This window comes from Gambusia affinis, linkage group LG22 (assembly GCF_019740435.1).
Source record: "Gambusia affinis linkage group LG22, SWU_Gaff_1.0, whole genome shotgun sequence".
NCBI lineage: Eukaryota > Metazoa > Chordata > Actinopteri > Cyprinodontiformes > Poeciliidae > Gambusia > Gambusia affinis.
The window spans coordinates 5,872,378-5,889,108 of NC_057889.1; the positions used below are offsets into that span (position 1 = coordinate 5,872,378).

Below are 16,731 nucleotides of genomic sequence, written 5' to 3' on the forward strand. Positions count from 1 at the left end.
TTAAATCACCATCATTTTTCATCTCTACCTGGTTTCTCAGCGCTTGCCTCACCACCACTCACCGCAATTCATGACAGACACAGATGACCATCACACCATTGGCCCCGGAAAGGTGGTTTGCCCAGGGCGCCAAACAGGCTGGGACCGCCTCTGCAAACAATTATGTAGACAAAAAGGAGAAACTACATGGACAAACTAACTCCAGCTTTTCATGACTCAGTAGGTCGTAAAACCACATTTATGTGCATGAACTTGCAGTATCTGCTTTTCATATGACTCAGTTTGTTTCACATCGATGCTTCTTGCATGACTTAGTTTGAGACAAACTTTAGCTAGAATACAGATAGTTCCTGTTATTGCAAAGCAAGCTCAAATCAGGCCTCTTAACAGCCGATATGAGGTCTGAATGCTGGTATGCATCACAGCTGAGCAGCCATTTTGGTCTCAAATGTCAAAGGGACACTGTTGTGGTTGGTTAAAATGAGGTTTATTGTGCTAGTTTTGTCTGTTTTATGTTGGAAGCCTGTGTAAACAAGCTAAACTTGTTCAGTATTTTTCATGAATCTCAACATTTAAAACACCGTCTGAAGAGTTCAACATGAAGCTCCTGCATTTTGTTTTTCTCATGTTAGGTGGAGTTGACTGGAACATCGACTTCCTGACAAGATTATCAGCTGTCCTCAACCACTCGTGAATATTCATTGTTGCTGCAGAATAATGGCCTTCAAACCATTTTCTGAAATTGCCTCATAATCCTTCTCAGGTTGATAAGCGGGGACTGTTGCCTCACAGAAGCAGCTGCTGATTTCTTTCACCATGTTGTGTTGTGTTAAAACGCACATATACGCTTCAGCGCAGCAAACTAGCAGTATTTGTGGCTTTAAAGTTGTTGATTCTACGTTAATCAAAGCGATTTGATTCCCTTTTAGGATCCCAACTGGGTCAGTGAGGACTGAATTTGGATAAAATAGATTCAGTCAAATTTGTTATGAACTGGATCTTTCTGAGAGGATGTTTGTTGCAAACCAGCATTTTCTTTTTTTAAACTGGTAAATACATTGAATTATATTATTAAAATTAATATTTTTCTCCATGACAGTAAGACAGCGCTTCTCAATTCCAGTCCTCAGGCCCCCCTGCTCTGCATGTTTTAGATGTGCCTCTATTCCAGAACAGCTGATTCAAATGATTGCATGACCATCAAGTGCTGCAGAAGCCTGTTAATCACCCACATATTCAATTCAGGTGCGTAGCAGAAGGGAAACAGCTAAAACATGCAGGGCAGGGGGGCGTGAGGACCGGAATTGAGAAAGACTGCAGTAAGAGAACAGATTGTTGGATTTAGAGAAAAGGGAGAATTTATGAACAATAAACACATCAGAGGACAAAATTCATTAAGAATTTTCTTTCTAAATGCTACTGGAAAAGCACACATTCCAAAAATAAGACTATATTTAAAAAAAAACAAACAATTATATCACCACAACTGAGACAACCCCCCCCACCATCGTAGCAATAGTTTGGTAAAACATCATTTAACTTTTACAGTATATTTTGCTTATATGTTTTAAAAATATTTCATAGGTTCCTTGTTTGGTGATTGTTAAAATACTTTTGTCCTTATAGCACAAATTGTTCCTTTAAGAAATACACTTAAAATGCAGTAGAGGGCTTGAGACTCTCTGATTGACTATCCTGCTATTTTACATCTCTTTTGAGTCACACACTTAAAACAGCAAAAACAGAAAAATGCCTAAATATTTATATATTATAGTCTTCTTTTTTTGTGTTTTTCTATATAAAAACTACAGGAGAGACTGGGCATTTCTAATGCCAGTCAGATTTAAAATCTATACTTTTTTTTTTTTTTCCTTCATCTTTCAGTTCTATAATCAGTGATCTCCCTTCAGACTGAACACTGTAATCTGAAATAAAGCTGAAACTGTTCATTACTGAGCTCAGACCAGAGGGGAATACACTGACTGCGTGGCAAGAATGAAGAAATATTTCCATTTTAATTAACACATTTTTCTGCACAATTATCCATGACTTTGGGAATAAGAATGTAATTGTGGTTTACTGTTGTTTCTTCTTGTCGTCTGTGAAGACGAAGAGGCTTCTCTGCATCAGATGAATTATTAAAGCCTGGCCTTATTACGGTTTCATGTTTTAGGCCATCCTGTCACATGCAATATTTCCTGGTAAACCTCTTCTTGCGTTTCAGTGGCGCGGCCTTCAGTTTAATTCATTCCAACAGCGATTTAGGCGCAAGCGAGCGATTTGGTGGGATGATCCGCAGAGAGATGATAAGATGGAGGCCAGTGCAGATCTGCAGGAGAAGGAGAGGACAGCACGGCGTCTCCTGAAGCTGCCATGGCCTCTTGACCTGCTGGTGGAAAAGAGAAAAGATGTTTCCAGCTTGTTCTGATCCACTGTTGCTGTGCCACATAATCCACACTGTAAGCTTCTTATCTACAGGGTAGTTTGGTGAAAAAGGAAGCGTGAAAGCAGATTATTTGAAATCTGGCAAACATATTAGACCTTTAGCCAGCGTGATGCGCTCACATTAGGGCTGGGCGATAAATTGATTTGATCAATTAATCGCAGTTTTTCTTCTTGAAGATTACATTTTTTAGAAAATCAGATATATATTTATCTTTTTTGCCAATTGATTCCTTGTCTTTCCGTCATCAGAGTGATGTCAGCGCGCTAGGGACCGCCATCTTGTTCGACAAATGTGCTTTACAGTTTATTCATAGTGTTAGGCTACGTTTGTTCTTTTTTTAATCATGAGATTAAAGTCATATTACAAGAAAGCCATAATATTAGGAGAAAAAAGTTTATGAGAACCCTAACACAAAAATATCAAAAAGGTAAAATGAGATCTGCTGAGTATCTTGTGAGGTTATGTTAAGTTTTATAGATAATAATTAATAGAAATATGTAATCTTTTAAGCACCAAATTATTATCAGCAGCAGTATTTTCAAAGCAGGAATCACAATCTATCAAAACTTTTTTCTCATTAAAGCAAATTTTTTCTCTCTTAATTTTAAGATGTCCTGGCAGCAGCTGACAGAAGAGATGAGTGGTATAAAAGTAGCTTTTTGAAAATACTTTTCTTTTATATTTCTTCTTTTTAGAAAAGAAAGCGAAAATAAAATTACGCCAAATCAATCAGCTCTAGCTCAGCGTAATTGTAATAGAAAAATAAAAACTGTTACACTCAGTATGAGTTAGATGTCTGTTTTAATTAAAAAATGAGGAGGTTGTTCCCCACACAAGACAATCCACGTACGGACAGAGGAGCAGGAGCCTCGTCTGCAGTAACACTGGGCCTTCTCCAGTCCAAAAGGTCAAGATAGAGGTCATGATGAAAGGAGTTTGGGGCTAAGTGGAGAAGCTTTATAGATATGGTGAGGAGCTCCATCCAGACCTAGAACTATCATGTTATGCTACAACAAAAATAGCTTGTTCTCATATTATGTAGACTGAAAATTGTGTTTACATTTTTAAATTAAAGAACAACTTATTTATTTTCATAGAAAATGGCATTTAAAAGAGCACACAGTTTGCAATATATTAATTTTTAAAAAAGATTCCTCACACAACTCGTATTTTTATTTGTGAAAATTCAAAATGTATTAATTCCAAAGGGAAATTAAGACATGAATGTTGAGGTCCATTCACCCTCCCATCAACCCTCCCATTTATTTTTAACCTATTTTTTATTAAAGCCATCTGCATTGATTTTGCAACTCCAATACCTACCATTTTAAAACAAAAAAAGAAAAGAAAAAGAAAAGAGGCCCAATATTATGATAAAATTTAATGTGCATTTTTTAAAACGTTTTTATTTATTTACTTTACAGCCAGTAAGTCTAAATCAACTCTGATAATTGCCTTGGTAACGTTCTCATGCTGTAGTCTATTCTTGAAATCCACGTGTCTCAGCCATGGCCTTTTTCAGCTCCTTTGACATACAAATATGACTCAGACTACCACTCCCATAGAGCAACACGAAAAAGGAAATGATGTGACGTCACAGGCAGACGTTCGGATTTTAGGGCATTGTAGTTTAAAAACAAAAGTTGCGTTTTTAATTAAACATTTTCAGGTATTTATGTTAATTATTATAAGGCTAATCATTGTGAAATTGTATTAATGTAACATTTGTTCGTTTAAATACTTGGAGAGTCCGTATGTTTTTGATTATTTGTAAAAGACTACATCGTCTGACTACAACTCCCACATAAATATCGCGCATGCGTGTTGCGCAGCAACAGTCGTGCGTGTGTAGTGTAATCACGTGGAGACGGTTCTGTCCAAACAGAAGGTGAGCTGCTGCTGCTAGCTGCGCCTCTCGGTGCTCAACTGATCCATGCTGTTTTTGTAGCTACCCGTCCCTTTAAACCAGACTATTTCAGCGAAGAATGAGTGATAACGATGACATCGAAGTCGATAGTGACGTGAGTATACTCACTTTTTCGCTTTTTAGGGACGTTATGCGCAGCTAGCTGGCGATTTAGCATTGAACTAGCTGTCTAGCTAGCTGACTAGCTGCTCTTTTTTGAGTTATTTTTTAAATCAGGATTCTGGTTAATTCACAAAACCACTTAGCCTGCCTTGTTGCTAATATGCTGAATTGTGTTACTTTTTAGATACTTCAGCGTAATAGCTAAGAATTGCCGAACAGTTATGGCTACAATTGTACTTTTTGTTCTGTTTCTTTGCAGGAAGAATCACCGAGATATCACTCTGTGGTGCGTAAAGCTGTGGGGGGATTTGTCCACTGTCGAGAAAATGTTTTCACTGTTGTTCAGTTATTTTTATTCATCAAATTTGTCTTGTTTTGGTATTTAATGTTGCCCCAAGGACATGGCTGTAACGATATAGCGTTAAGCAGTATTGCTTAATTAGGCAAATATTTAAACAATCACATTCGTGGTTGATACATCGAGAATTGACTTAATGATGCGTTTCTACTACTGAGGCGATTTTGGCTCGCACTGTACGTTGCAGGGTGTTCCCCATACAGAGACCTCTCGTTCACGACGTCTATATTTAGACCATAGGTTTATCCCGCTACAAAGACTGGTTTTGTTGCAGGTTTGTTATTTTTTCCGGTAAACACAAAGCTGTTTGTTCTCCGTGGCAGCAGCCTTCCTCCTCCCCCTCCTATCGGCGCTTGACTTCGCACCACGGGGATTCCGCTTATGATCAGGGCTTTCTAGCATTTCACGCAGGCCATCATCTCGGTAAACAGAGTCGGATGCAGAGGAGTCGGGGAGGAAAGAGGCTTTTCTGTTGTTTTGTTTATTGGTGTAGTGAAGCCGCGCCTGCATCTCGGACTGCGGCGGGATGTTTTTTCCTGTATTGCAGCCAGAGATTAGACCCATCTTCTCCCTACAGGCGGCTAAATGAATGACGTATAGCTGCATCTCAACCCGGGAAGAGATGCAGCCAGTGCAGAACTTGGTTGCTGCACAAAAACACGTCCCTTATTTTCTTTAGGCGCCTAAATTTAATTTTTTAATTTTTATTTTTTTAAAGTATTAGAACTGGTATTATGATAGAATAGATTAAACTCTACAGAAGCGGAAAACAATCAATTTATAAAGTAAAAATTCTCAGTTTCACCCTAAAAGCATTAACCTGAAAGCAAAACAAAACATTTAGTTTTTGAGGAGCTTTTCCCTCACCAGGAACAATCATGGAGTTGCTGTGACGATTAACGCATGCCACACTTTTCAGATTTGTATTTGCTAAAATATTCGCCACCAACAGCTGGCCATCCACCATAAGTGACAAATTTGTGGTCTGTGTTTTGGAAAACTTTACATCCTGCACTATTTCAAATAACCATGATTATGGGGAAACATGTTGGTGGCAGCATTATGCTGTGGGGACCTTTTTTTAAGCAGGGAAAAGGAACAAGTCAGTGTTTAGGCTTGTAAGAAAACCTAGAGGTTGTTGAAGGTTTGTGGTTTAGCTCACAGCATGTTCATATCTTTGAACGGCCCAAACTGTTACCTGATTAAAAACGTTTTGGCAGTAATTAGATTTTCTCTGTATAATCGTTGTGAGCTTGAGCTACTTTGCAAAAAAAGAAAAAATGTTTTAAAAAAAAAATCAGCAGCAAAAAACGGCTGAATGCCACACTTTACAGAATCTTTGTGAAAATTGTTCAATAAAATAAAAATAAAATAATCTAAATGCTGTTTAAGTTTCTACAAAAATGCAAACAGCTAGATGCTTTATAATTAGACAAGTTATAATTTTGGACTCTTTGTGACACATTTTTGATGAAAAGGAGCTTTTACTTTTGACTTCAGGTATGAAAACAAGAGCCGTCGTTTCCCAAATTCCTCATAGGCGCGTCCTATCATGAGCTCTAACTTCTCCAGGTCAGTTACCCCCCTGGGCTTTGTCGTTTTCTCTTGCTACTTCCTGTTTGTACCCGTAAGCAACGCTTTTCAAAGCAATGCTCTTTACAATAGCATATCAATTTGTTTGGTTTTGTTTTCTTTACAAGAAATGACCAAATCTACAAAGTTGCAGAATATCAGAAGGCAACAACTTACCATATTTAATTTATCTTAAACAGAAAAGCTGCTTCATTCATGCAGCTAACATGATGTAATATTCATCGGTACGGTTGAAATCTCGTCTGTGATCTTAGTTTGAATTCGAAACTGAAACGTGAGTGAGAAGAGAAACCTGTTTTCTGTAGCTCAACAATACGAAGCTGATATATTAAACATTTCACTCATAACTCTAATAAGACTTAAGAAGTCGGTTTCTTTCAACTGGAGAAATCGCATTTATTTGAAGCTTTTTGATTTTGGATTTTACTCTGTATCAGCATGGATCATTAGTTTAAATATAATAGAAGCAGTAATTATTATGGGTTCATGTTAGGAGCATGTCAAGTTATGTTAGTTTTATTCTTCTGCTTTATTCCTTGCATAAAGAAAGCACTCTAGTAAGGAGGAGTCCAGGTTTCATATGCAAATGGTAAAGCAAAGGCGACTTTGGGCTTGGCACCCAGCCCTGTTTTGTAAAGCTTCGCCATCAAAGTATGTAAAGAAAGGAGGAGCGGTGGAGTCGGCGTGTTCGCTTAGGTAGCTGGTAAAATGCTCCTTTTTATACGATGAGTTAATAATTGCTGCGTCCCGTCAACACACGTCAGTAATTTCATGAAATTTTCCTACTCAATTTATCTTTTTTGAAAGCTGAGAAGGCACAAAAGTCGTGTATATTTATAAAAGCAGACTCGGCATCAGTGAGCCTCCAGAAATAGGTCGTTTTAATTAAAGACAAATCTGATTAACATGGGTGTGTAAAGTGAAAAGAAGAGCCGAGTTCTGAGAGGCTTTATAAAATATAAAACATCATTTTAGGTGTGTGCTCTATAAATGTGTGATTTCACGTCAGAGACGTCTTAAATGATGCTCACTGTTGTAGTTTGTATCAATAAAATTAGGTTCTGGATACAAAGTTTTATCTTCTAATCTGAAGCTAGCAGGCTGATGTGAGTTGTTAGCCTGAAGGCCACAGATCTCAGTCACCCTTCTAAGAAACGTCAACCGCCTCGCTCTGAGATCACTCTCGCACTTTTAGCAAATGTTTTCCTCGTCTCCAGATGTGCGGAAAATTAGCTCTTTGGCTTCTGTTGTGGCGGTGGAAGCAGACGACCTGCTGCCCTCTCTACACTTTTTTTTTTCTTTCCGTTTGCGCTGAAACCGTCGCTGCGAGAGCGGCTGCCAGACTTGTAAATGCACATACCTTCAGAGGTTAGTCATGTGTTTGTTTATGGCAGGGTTGATGCAGGGAGTGGATGCCAGGAGGCACGTGGAGTTTAGCTGACGCTATGGCAACGCAGACCAAGCAGTCACAAGACGCTGGGATGTGGTTGGTGTTGGTGGGATATTTCTGGTTTTTGCTGCAGTTTTAGTTTCAGATGAGCGACATTAAGTGTCCTTATTGGGCAGCGTGTTTCAAATCCTTGGATTTTGTGGATAATTTGAGAGACTCAAACTTTTGGCGGCGTCCTTCCCATGTTGCCCCTGAAACTGAACTTGTTTCAGCCTGCTTTATGGCTCATTTGTGGTCACTTTGGTTTGTCATTGTGATCCTTGACAGCATGAGTCACATGTCTGCTACCTTGTCTTTTACTCTGCTGTGGAAATCTCATGACCAAGTGCAACGTTGGCTCCACATCAACTCTGCACTGCAAAAGCGCCAAATTTTACCGAGTATTTTTGGTCTAGTTTCTAATGCAAATATCTTAGTTCACTTGGAATAAGAATAAACAAACTTTTCAGCAAGACATCGGAGCTTGTTTAAGTCAATAATTCCTTCATATTGATGAAAAAGTGCTAGTTATAATAAGAGTCCTTCTGATAAATTTTGGATCAAATTTATCGTAACTTATTTTATTTATGGCTTCAGTTGTAAGTGGTTTTTACTTCTGTTTTATTTATTGCTTTTGGTTGTCCTGTTTTATTTTTTATATTTAAAATGTCTTCCTGTTCCAGTGTGCAAAATTAAAGTTTATTGGTTTTTGATAGAGCAAACTTTCAGGGTTTCCTCCAGTGTATTATAAGCCTGGCGGCCCACCAGGCTTTACTTGCCCCCTCCAGGCTAATTGTCTTTTGATTACTTTAAATAAACAAAAGACACTTATAACCTTATTTGAAAAATACTGCTGTTGTTTTTTTTAATACAAAAGTAAAAGCAAAGACAGGTTAAGGTATGTCTATATATAATAAAATCAATCAACAATCTTCAGCAGACGATTGTCTATTTAAAAAAGATGATGACATTTGATTATGCATACACAACCTGCAGAAAGATTGGTTTTATTTAATCTGCTGCTGTATTTATTTTTTGCTGTTGATGATTTACTTCCAAAATTTCCTGTCAGCTTTTAGCATTTTTTAACAAAACCCTGCACGTTTTTTTTCAAACGTCTTGCTCCACTGTTATTACACTTATATCTTAAAACCTTCATTGATTTTTAAGGAATAGTTGACTTAAACAAGCTCATGCCTTGCTGAAAAGTTACTTGTTAAGTTAGTTTTGTCTTATTTTGAGTGTACTAAGGTAGAAACTAGACCAAAAGTACTTGGTAATATTTATTGTTTGTGCCGTGTGTTTTGTTGAAGACGCTCAGTCTGGCTCGTCCCGCCTCTGGTTTCAGTGTCTGTGCCCTGAGAGCATGGATTAGTCCAGAAGCACGTTTGATTGGAGGATTTGATGGTTTGGCCTAAAAACATAGAAGTGAGCAGATCTCCAGCTTTGCTCTGGTCATGTAACAGCGGCAGCCATGTTGTGCTTTGTACAGGGCAATTATGATGCAAATCTGTGTTTTTGTGTCAGTTTCAAGCTGGTGTTTAATGATAGTGCAAAAAGTTTGGCAAAATCAAACAAGAATGGCATAATTAAATGATGCATGAACAGAGAATTTGCACATTTTGGGGCTTTATTTTCTGAAACAGGAGCCGTAAACATTAAAATCTCCTAACATCGTTTTAAATTGAGTCTCTCGGTGAGATTTTGTTGCCCTTTTTCCTCTCCGGTTTGGTATTCATGGCGTATTTCGTAGCAGGTCTGAGTGGCAGCTGTTGATGTGACCTGGGTTTGGACCCGCTGTGGGTTTTCAGGAGGATGAGGGTCTGATGTGCAGCTGCAGGCCGGAGTCATGGTGATGGAGTGACAGGATGGTCACCAGGTCATGTGGAAAAGAAGTATTTATTCCTTCAAATGGACAACTAAAGCTTAGGGGGTCGGCTGTTTGAGTTGTTGCTTGGTAAACATCAGAGGGCTTATGATTTTGTTTTTATCTTTCGATGGGTTATTAAAATATTCTTTTAGTCAGATAAAATCTGGGTTGATATATTTGGTTTATTGGAGGTAAGTTAGAGGAATTATGTACGTATTCTAGAAAATATTCATTATTTTAGCTTTTTATATTTATTACTAGCAAAATGTGAAGCGCACTATCATGATTGAAAGAGGTTTCAGTAAAAAAAAAAACATGTTTCAAAAACAATATTGAATTAGTCAATACAATATATTTTTGTCCCCAAATTGCAACCGATCTCAATCTGATTCTACGTAAAAGTTTTAAAAGAATAACGACTCGTTAGCTTCAAAAGGTTGCAAAGAAACACCAAAAATGAGTTTCTGAACATGACTTACGCTGTGTTGCACTTTAAATATCTGCCGTTTGTATTTTTGCTCGTATTTTTGTTCGCTTCCCTGTTTTTGCAGGACAGATTCAATATGGCTCCCTAACCAGGGGTAAACAACGAACACGCTTAGGTTCTGTCTAGGCTGCTAACACCTGAACATTGGTAATTAAGTTTCTAGCATATTTCTGAGGTTCTGGTTACTTTTGTGCAGAAAACATTTACTGAAAAAATATTTTCTGGCTCATAAATCAACTGCTTTGCTTTATGTTTTCATCTTTTTCGTCACTTTACAAGTAAAAATAGTTTTTAATGGGTTTTTATATGGCAAACTTGTATATAATTGTGACATGAAACAATATCTCAGCCTTTAAGTATCTCCTTTTTTAAATCCATTATGAGAACAAGGAAACACAGCAGAGGGAGTGTCATGCTGTGGGGATGCATTTCAAGTGAGGAAAAGACTTTGAGCAGGATGACAACCTGAAACATTCATCCGTAGCTAAACTGGAATAGTTTAAATGAAAGCTTATTCATGTTTTGGAGTGGTCCAGTCAAAGTCCAGACCTAAATCCAATTGGAAAGAATGTTCTGAGAAGTTAGAGCAACTTTGCAAAGAAGACTCTGAATAAATCTCAATCTCAAAACATTCGGATTTCATGTGCAAAGAAAATCCAAAGTGATCTTCATTTTGCTTCCATTTCATAACTATAAACTAGTTTGTGTTTTTGTTCACACTGAATTCAAATAACACTCTGCAGTTTGTGGTGCAGCGACTTGTATATTTAGAAGCCTTGTTTGTGAAATTGCATCCACAGACAAAAGCAAATACAGACATTTTTCCACTAAAAACATCATTTTTAAGGAAAGGAAAACCGTCGGATTGTTGAGGAAAATCCAGATCCAGTCCACAGCGAATATTTAAAATAAAAAAATGCTCGAGTTGAGCTCATTAAAGCAGCTACTTGACAGAGAAGCCATGTTGTGAAAATGTGTGATATTGCCCCTTAGATTAAAACAAAAATTGGATTGTGTTCGATGGAAACAACGGAATCAGTTTTTCGATTAGCAAAAGGAGTTTTCAGTCGTGGAAAAAGAAATGATTATTGTCTGTAATGTACAAAAACAAGGCGGGCTTCTTTTTGAAAATGAAGCCATGTTGTGATGACTTCCTGAAGGCAGAGTTTCAGGAAGAACAGGAGTTCTTAAAGAGACGGATCCAATTTCAAGGTGTCAAATTACAAAGTCATATTTCTTTTAAGTCATATTTAATATATAAAAAGCATTTTTATAACAACTTATGGTAACATAGTTACTTGATTGTACTATAAAAGTTAGGGATGCACAATATTGGACATACTGAAACTCATTTAACTGATACCAATATTTTTTTCCTATACTTACTGAAACTGTATGGCTTTCCTTTGTGTGGATTAAAATGCTGCATTAGTTTTGTAAATTTAGTCTGTTAGCAAATGCAAATGCTAAAAAGGAGGCAGAAAATGCATGATGTGTCAAATTTATTTATTTATTTTGCTCTCTAAGACAATGTCAGTGCTGTGCTGCAGGCATCATTGTCTCTGGTTTGTCATGTAAAATCTACGTCTTTTATATCGGTGAGATATTTTTATAGAATGGCCGATGCCTATAAAATTTTACAGCTAATATCGGTCGATACCGATAATGTCGTGCATCCCTAATAAAAATGGCTCTATAAGCCTAGAAAATACATAATGCTGCTCCTTTAACTTTTGGACATGTATGCACTTTCCGTTTTAATCCACTGCACATTTTAGAAATTGTGTTAATTTTGATTTTGTGCTCGGCGTCGCCAAGAACAATTCTTTGTTTTTTTTTTTTTTCTAACTAACACCTTTCTGTTCATCAGTCTAATCGATGATTACATGAATTATTTCTCAGTAATTCCTAGTGAATTTAAATTCTGCCTTTCTGTAGCACAGAGTGGATGTAAAGCAGCGTTGCGACGCTGTGCAGCAGAGCAGCTTGTGTAGGTGTGAGCGGGACGGCCAGCTGGACACCCGCTGTCCCCCCTACCCACGCTGCACTGCTGCCAGGCTGAAGGCCCTGTGACTTCTCATTGCAGGCAGACAAACGGGCACACCACAATGCACTGGAGCGCAAACGTAGGGACCACATCAAAGACAGCTTTCACAGCCTGCGGGACTCGGTGCCCTCCCTGCAGGGAGAAAAGGTTGGTAACATTCAGACTCTCATAAAGGAGAACAGTTTCATCCTGTTTTTTCTTCTCTTTTTTTTTGTTTTAAATTTAATGTGCATCAGGGAAATGGTTGCAATGCTTGGGAAAGGAGCAGATGGTGGGAGAGTGTAGATTGGCAACAATGAGGCAGTTTAAATACTTGGACCAGCATCAGGAAGTTATTATGAGAACATTTCGCTGCTCACTTCCTGTTTTCACATCAGTGTCATTGAGAAGATTTGGACACATCGGGCGCAGAGTTTGTCATCGCACCACAGAAAGCCCATTCAGGGATCTGAGGCAGAGCTGAGTTAGCTTTAGAAATGTTCCACTGGGCAACAAATCAGTTTTGGTAATTAAAATCCGGATTGTTTTTCACTAATGATCTCCTTTGGTTTCCATAACTCAGAGTCGCCATCTTGTTTGACAAGCTTCAGTTTATCTGGACTAGTTTGAAGTTTTAAATGACATTTAATCACTTTTCTACACATTTCTCTGACTCAACTTTTTCTTCATTTGTTTTTCACTGTATTTAATTTATCTGGTGTATATTTTTTGTGAAGCAGCTTAGAAAGTGCTTCACACTTAAGAAATACTGAAATAATTCTTGGAAGGTAATTTGTAGCAATATTTCAGTATGTTTAGTTGTGAGATATCAAGCATTTCCATTAGCTTGGACCTTTTGTTTACTAATAAAAAGATTAGGATTAGTAATTCTGAAACCTTAATCTGGGAGTTTTACTTTCTATTGTTGCTAATTGAATTATTTAGAGAAGAAGAAGTAGTACCGCTTGTTTACCTCCATGAGGAAAAACATCTCAAACTAAAATGTTATTGCAGTTGCACAATCTCACTTTGGTCATTTTAATAAATTATAAACCCCATATTAAAAACCTAAAGACCTCTAATAGTAGATTTTTAATTCTAATACGGTGTCGTCTCAAAGAAATAATGAAGAAATGCACTTTACCGAGGCTCTTTTGGAACAGAAACAGGCCCACAGCATCACAGACCCTCTACCATACATAACAGGTTAACTTCAGAGCCACCTGGCTGCCAGAGAGAAATCTCACATCAATCAAATTAACAGAAGTGGCAGAAAAAGCTTTTTCAAACATCTGGCCGAGATTGAGATGGTTGTCAGACAGCGAGATTAGGAGATTATCCTCCCATCTCTGCAGTCTAATCCAGGCTTTTCCAGTCAATCTAAGATGTTTGCCTCTGGTTGTAGTTGAAGGTAAGTTAAGATTATAAACTTTTTGAAATTTATTTAGACTTTTTATTACTTGTGAAAGATTTTTTTCTAACAGTGATGGATTATTTAATTTCTTACAGATCAAATTAAAAGAATAATATAAATGCCATTCTGTATTTTTATGTTAAAAATGTCACCTTGTGATTTAGTTGCTGGTAATTAAAATGCATTTTGCACATTTGCTAAGGATAATTGTCTTTAAATATTATGTAGCAGTAAAAATGTCATTTGTTTTTGAGTTGTTACTTCACTTCATTGTTATTTAGAGAATTTAATTTATTAAATGAATAAATAATGCTCACCTAAGGTTCATACTTGCCAATGTATTAAAGATTGCATAAGTGTTTTTAGATGTAAGGGGAGTAATTGTCGGTGAAGTGACAGATAGCCACTGAGCGCGCTCAGAACCTTCGCTGTGAGCCGTTCAGACTGAAATGTGAGCAGCTCAGAAAGCAAAGCGTCGCCCCAGATTCCCGTTTTTAGTCGTGACAGAAGCAGGGAGACTCTGTGAAAATGTGACGAATTCTCTGTGATGTGTCATTGCTTCACTTTCTGCATGTGTCACTAACAGCAGTCTACCAAACAGGCGTCTCGAGCTCAAATCCTAGACAAAGCCACAGAATACATCCAGTACATGAGGCGAAAAAACCACACGCACCAGCAGGACATCGACGACCTGAAGAGGCAGAACGCTCTGCTGGAGCAGCAAGGTAACGGACCCTCCCCACGCGTTCGTGTTCTCTGATGCTCTCAGTCTCTCATGTCTTTTGTTTTGTTTTGTTTTCAGTCCGTGCTCTGGAGAAAGTGAAAGGCTCCACGCAGATCCAGACCAGCTACTCGTCACCTGACAGCAGCCTGTACACCAACCCCAAAGGCAGCGCCGTGTCGGCGTTCGACGGCGGCTCCGACTCCAGCTCCGAGTCGGAGGCGGAGGAGCTGCCCACCAGGAAGAAGCTGCGAATGGAGGCCAGCTAGAGTCAATAAGCTGAAAACTGCAGAAGGACGGGGGCAGCGGGGGCGCCAGGACGGTTGAGACGAGCTCCCCTCGTCGTTCTCTCTCACGCTGGAGACGAGTGTCCCCTGAAATGTCCCACCACCGCCGCCACTGTTTGTCCTTCCAGCAGAGAAGAGGGAGCGAGCCGGACGGAGGATGACCGCTCGCTTCAGGTTTCCCCAGCTTCCCCTCGTCCCCGTTTGTCTTAGTTTTTTCCCTCCGTCATCGGTGCCCACCCTGACCCGTTTCTTAGCAACAACAATCCAAAACTCAAAAAAAGGCAGCTTGGCAACTCAAAGACTTAAAGCTTTTTGTACCCCTCCCCTCCATCGCTCCCCGTCTCTACTCCTCAAGATGATTTTTGGGGCGAGCGGGGGAACCAGGTGTCCTCTTCCAAGCACTGCTTTGTTGTATTTTGTTTATTTTTATGCTTGATTAATGAAAAAAATAAACTGTTTAGGTTTTTACACACACCTCGATCTGTTGTCCTGGGAAAGAAAGTCCACCTTTTTAAAAATGTAGAAACATTTCTGTTTTTTATCCCCCCCACCTCCACTCAAGAATGTGAAGCTGCTTTGAGCAAACGGCCGCCTCAGGCCCACTGAAGTGCAGATGTTTTCTGCCTGTCGCATTTAACACAAAATTATATATATATCGAAAAAGAAAAGCCTGAGTCCTTTTTGTTGAAATTGATGTTTTGAAAGAGAATATTCCTAAACTTTGTATCGTATTTTGTCCTTTTAGCTTGAAGTAGTGAATGACTTTAGGTGGCTGGATACGTTGGGCATCTCATTTATATATTCAGATTGGATGTCTTCAAAACCATGTAATGCATTTTTTATTTTATTTTGTGGTAACCACACGATTCGTGGAGAAAAGACCAATTTGTCGCACGTAGTGTTAACGGGTTTGAACTAGGTGTTGGATGGGCAGGTGAGTCCCTGTCGACGTGTTGTGCTTCACTCAGTAAAAATGTTGCTGACCCTTGACCCCTACACTTCATCCCTCCCCCTCTCCCAAGGAAAATTAATATCTCTAGGAGACGTGTGTGTATGTATATTGTTTCCATTTTATTTCCACTTAGGAGGATATAATTAGTGTGGTAGGTATTTGACTCCATTCCATGGAAATTACAAGTATGTTGTACATACTGCCAACAATTGTCTTGCAAGTTGAGGCCTACCTTTACTATGAAACTATAAAATAAACTATTTTATCCTTTAACAGGCTTCCTGTGGTTCCTGACGTCACGATGTGAAATGTTTTCTGAAGCATATCAGTCAGGAATCGATTAAAATCAAATTTAATTTAAAGAAAAAAAGGCAATTTGCAGAAAGAACAAAGTCAAAAATATTAATTTAGATTTTTTTTTTTTATAAACTGCTAGGGCTCAGATTCAGCGCTTTACTAGATTATTGATAAATTAAGCAGAATGGGTTTTTCAGGGGTTTTTTACCTGCAAATGTTAAAATGTTTTAATTTGAAAAGGGAAGTATTTGCATACATGTATTTCTAAAATTGTAAATAAAATAAAAGGGTTGAAATAAATCGATTGAAAAAGACTAATTTAGTTATCAGTTAACTGGATTATAGAGACTCAAAGTCAATTTAATTTTCAGCAGTGATTTTAGCCAAAATTGTGCAAAAATATATACATTTTGCATTTAAGAAAAATAAAGTATATGACAAAACTCAATTGGCAGTTGTAGCTTCGTTTGGTTTAAATTGTGTAAAAAATAAAAGCACATTTTTCTATCCGATTATTAATCGGTTAAAGAAAAAGTTAAACTGTAATGATATAAAATCAAACAGGTTGAGCTTTTGACATGTTAATACTTTGAGCTGCAGATTCATCCTTTGCTCCAGATTATCAAGCATAAACTAAATGATACTTTATTATTGCATTTTAGGTAATATATTTAAAAAAGGAATAGGTTTATTTGTAATGCATTTAATATTGAATAAATAAGGCTTAAATGGGTAAAAATAAAAATAGGCATTTTTATCAGTAAAGTAATCAATTACTAAATTAATCCTCAGTTGGATCCCTGGCTTTTATATTTAACCTCC

The 16,731-nt window shown here is 37.9% G+C and overlaps 1 protein-coding gene and 1 long non-coding RNA gene across 5 annotated transcripts; both read left to right on the forward strand.

The window, feature by feature from the left end:
- The first annotated feature begins 85 nt into the window (after positions 1-85).
- Positions 86-1,071, forward strand: LOC122824896. Its single transcript, XR_006369561.1, has 2 exons — positions 86-219; positions 633-1,071. It is a non-coding gene; the product is annotated as an uncharacterized LOC122824896 (long non-coding RNA).
- Positions 1,072-4,283: 3,212 nt separating this feature from the next.
- On the forward strand, positions 4,284-15,885 carry max (myc associated factor X). Of its 4 annotated transcripts, none has more exons than XM_044105755.1 (5): positions 4,284-4,467; positions 4,735-4,761; positions 12,299-12,406; positions 14,254-14,377; positions 14,455-15,885. In XM_044105755.1, the coding sequence occupies exons 1-5, from the start codon at positions 4,432-4,434 to the stop codon at positions 14,640-14,642; spliced, it is 483 nt and encodes a 160-aa protein (XP_043961690.1). In that variant the 5' UTR covers positions 4,284-4,431; the 3' UTR covers positions 14,643-15,885. The 4 variants fall into 4 exon arrangements, with proteins under 4 accessions (XP_043961690.1, XP_043961689.1, XP_043961691.1 ...); XM_044105754.1 differs by having other exon boundaries at positions 4,285-4,467; positions 14,239-14,377; XM_044105756.1 differs by lacking the exon at positions 4,735-4,761 and having other exon boundaries at positions 4,285-4,467; positions 14,239-14,377.
- The last annotated feature ends 846 nt before the right edge of the window (positions 15,886-16,731 follow it).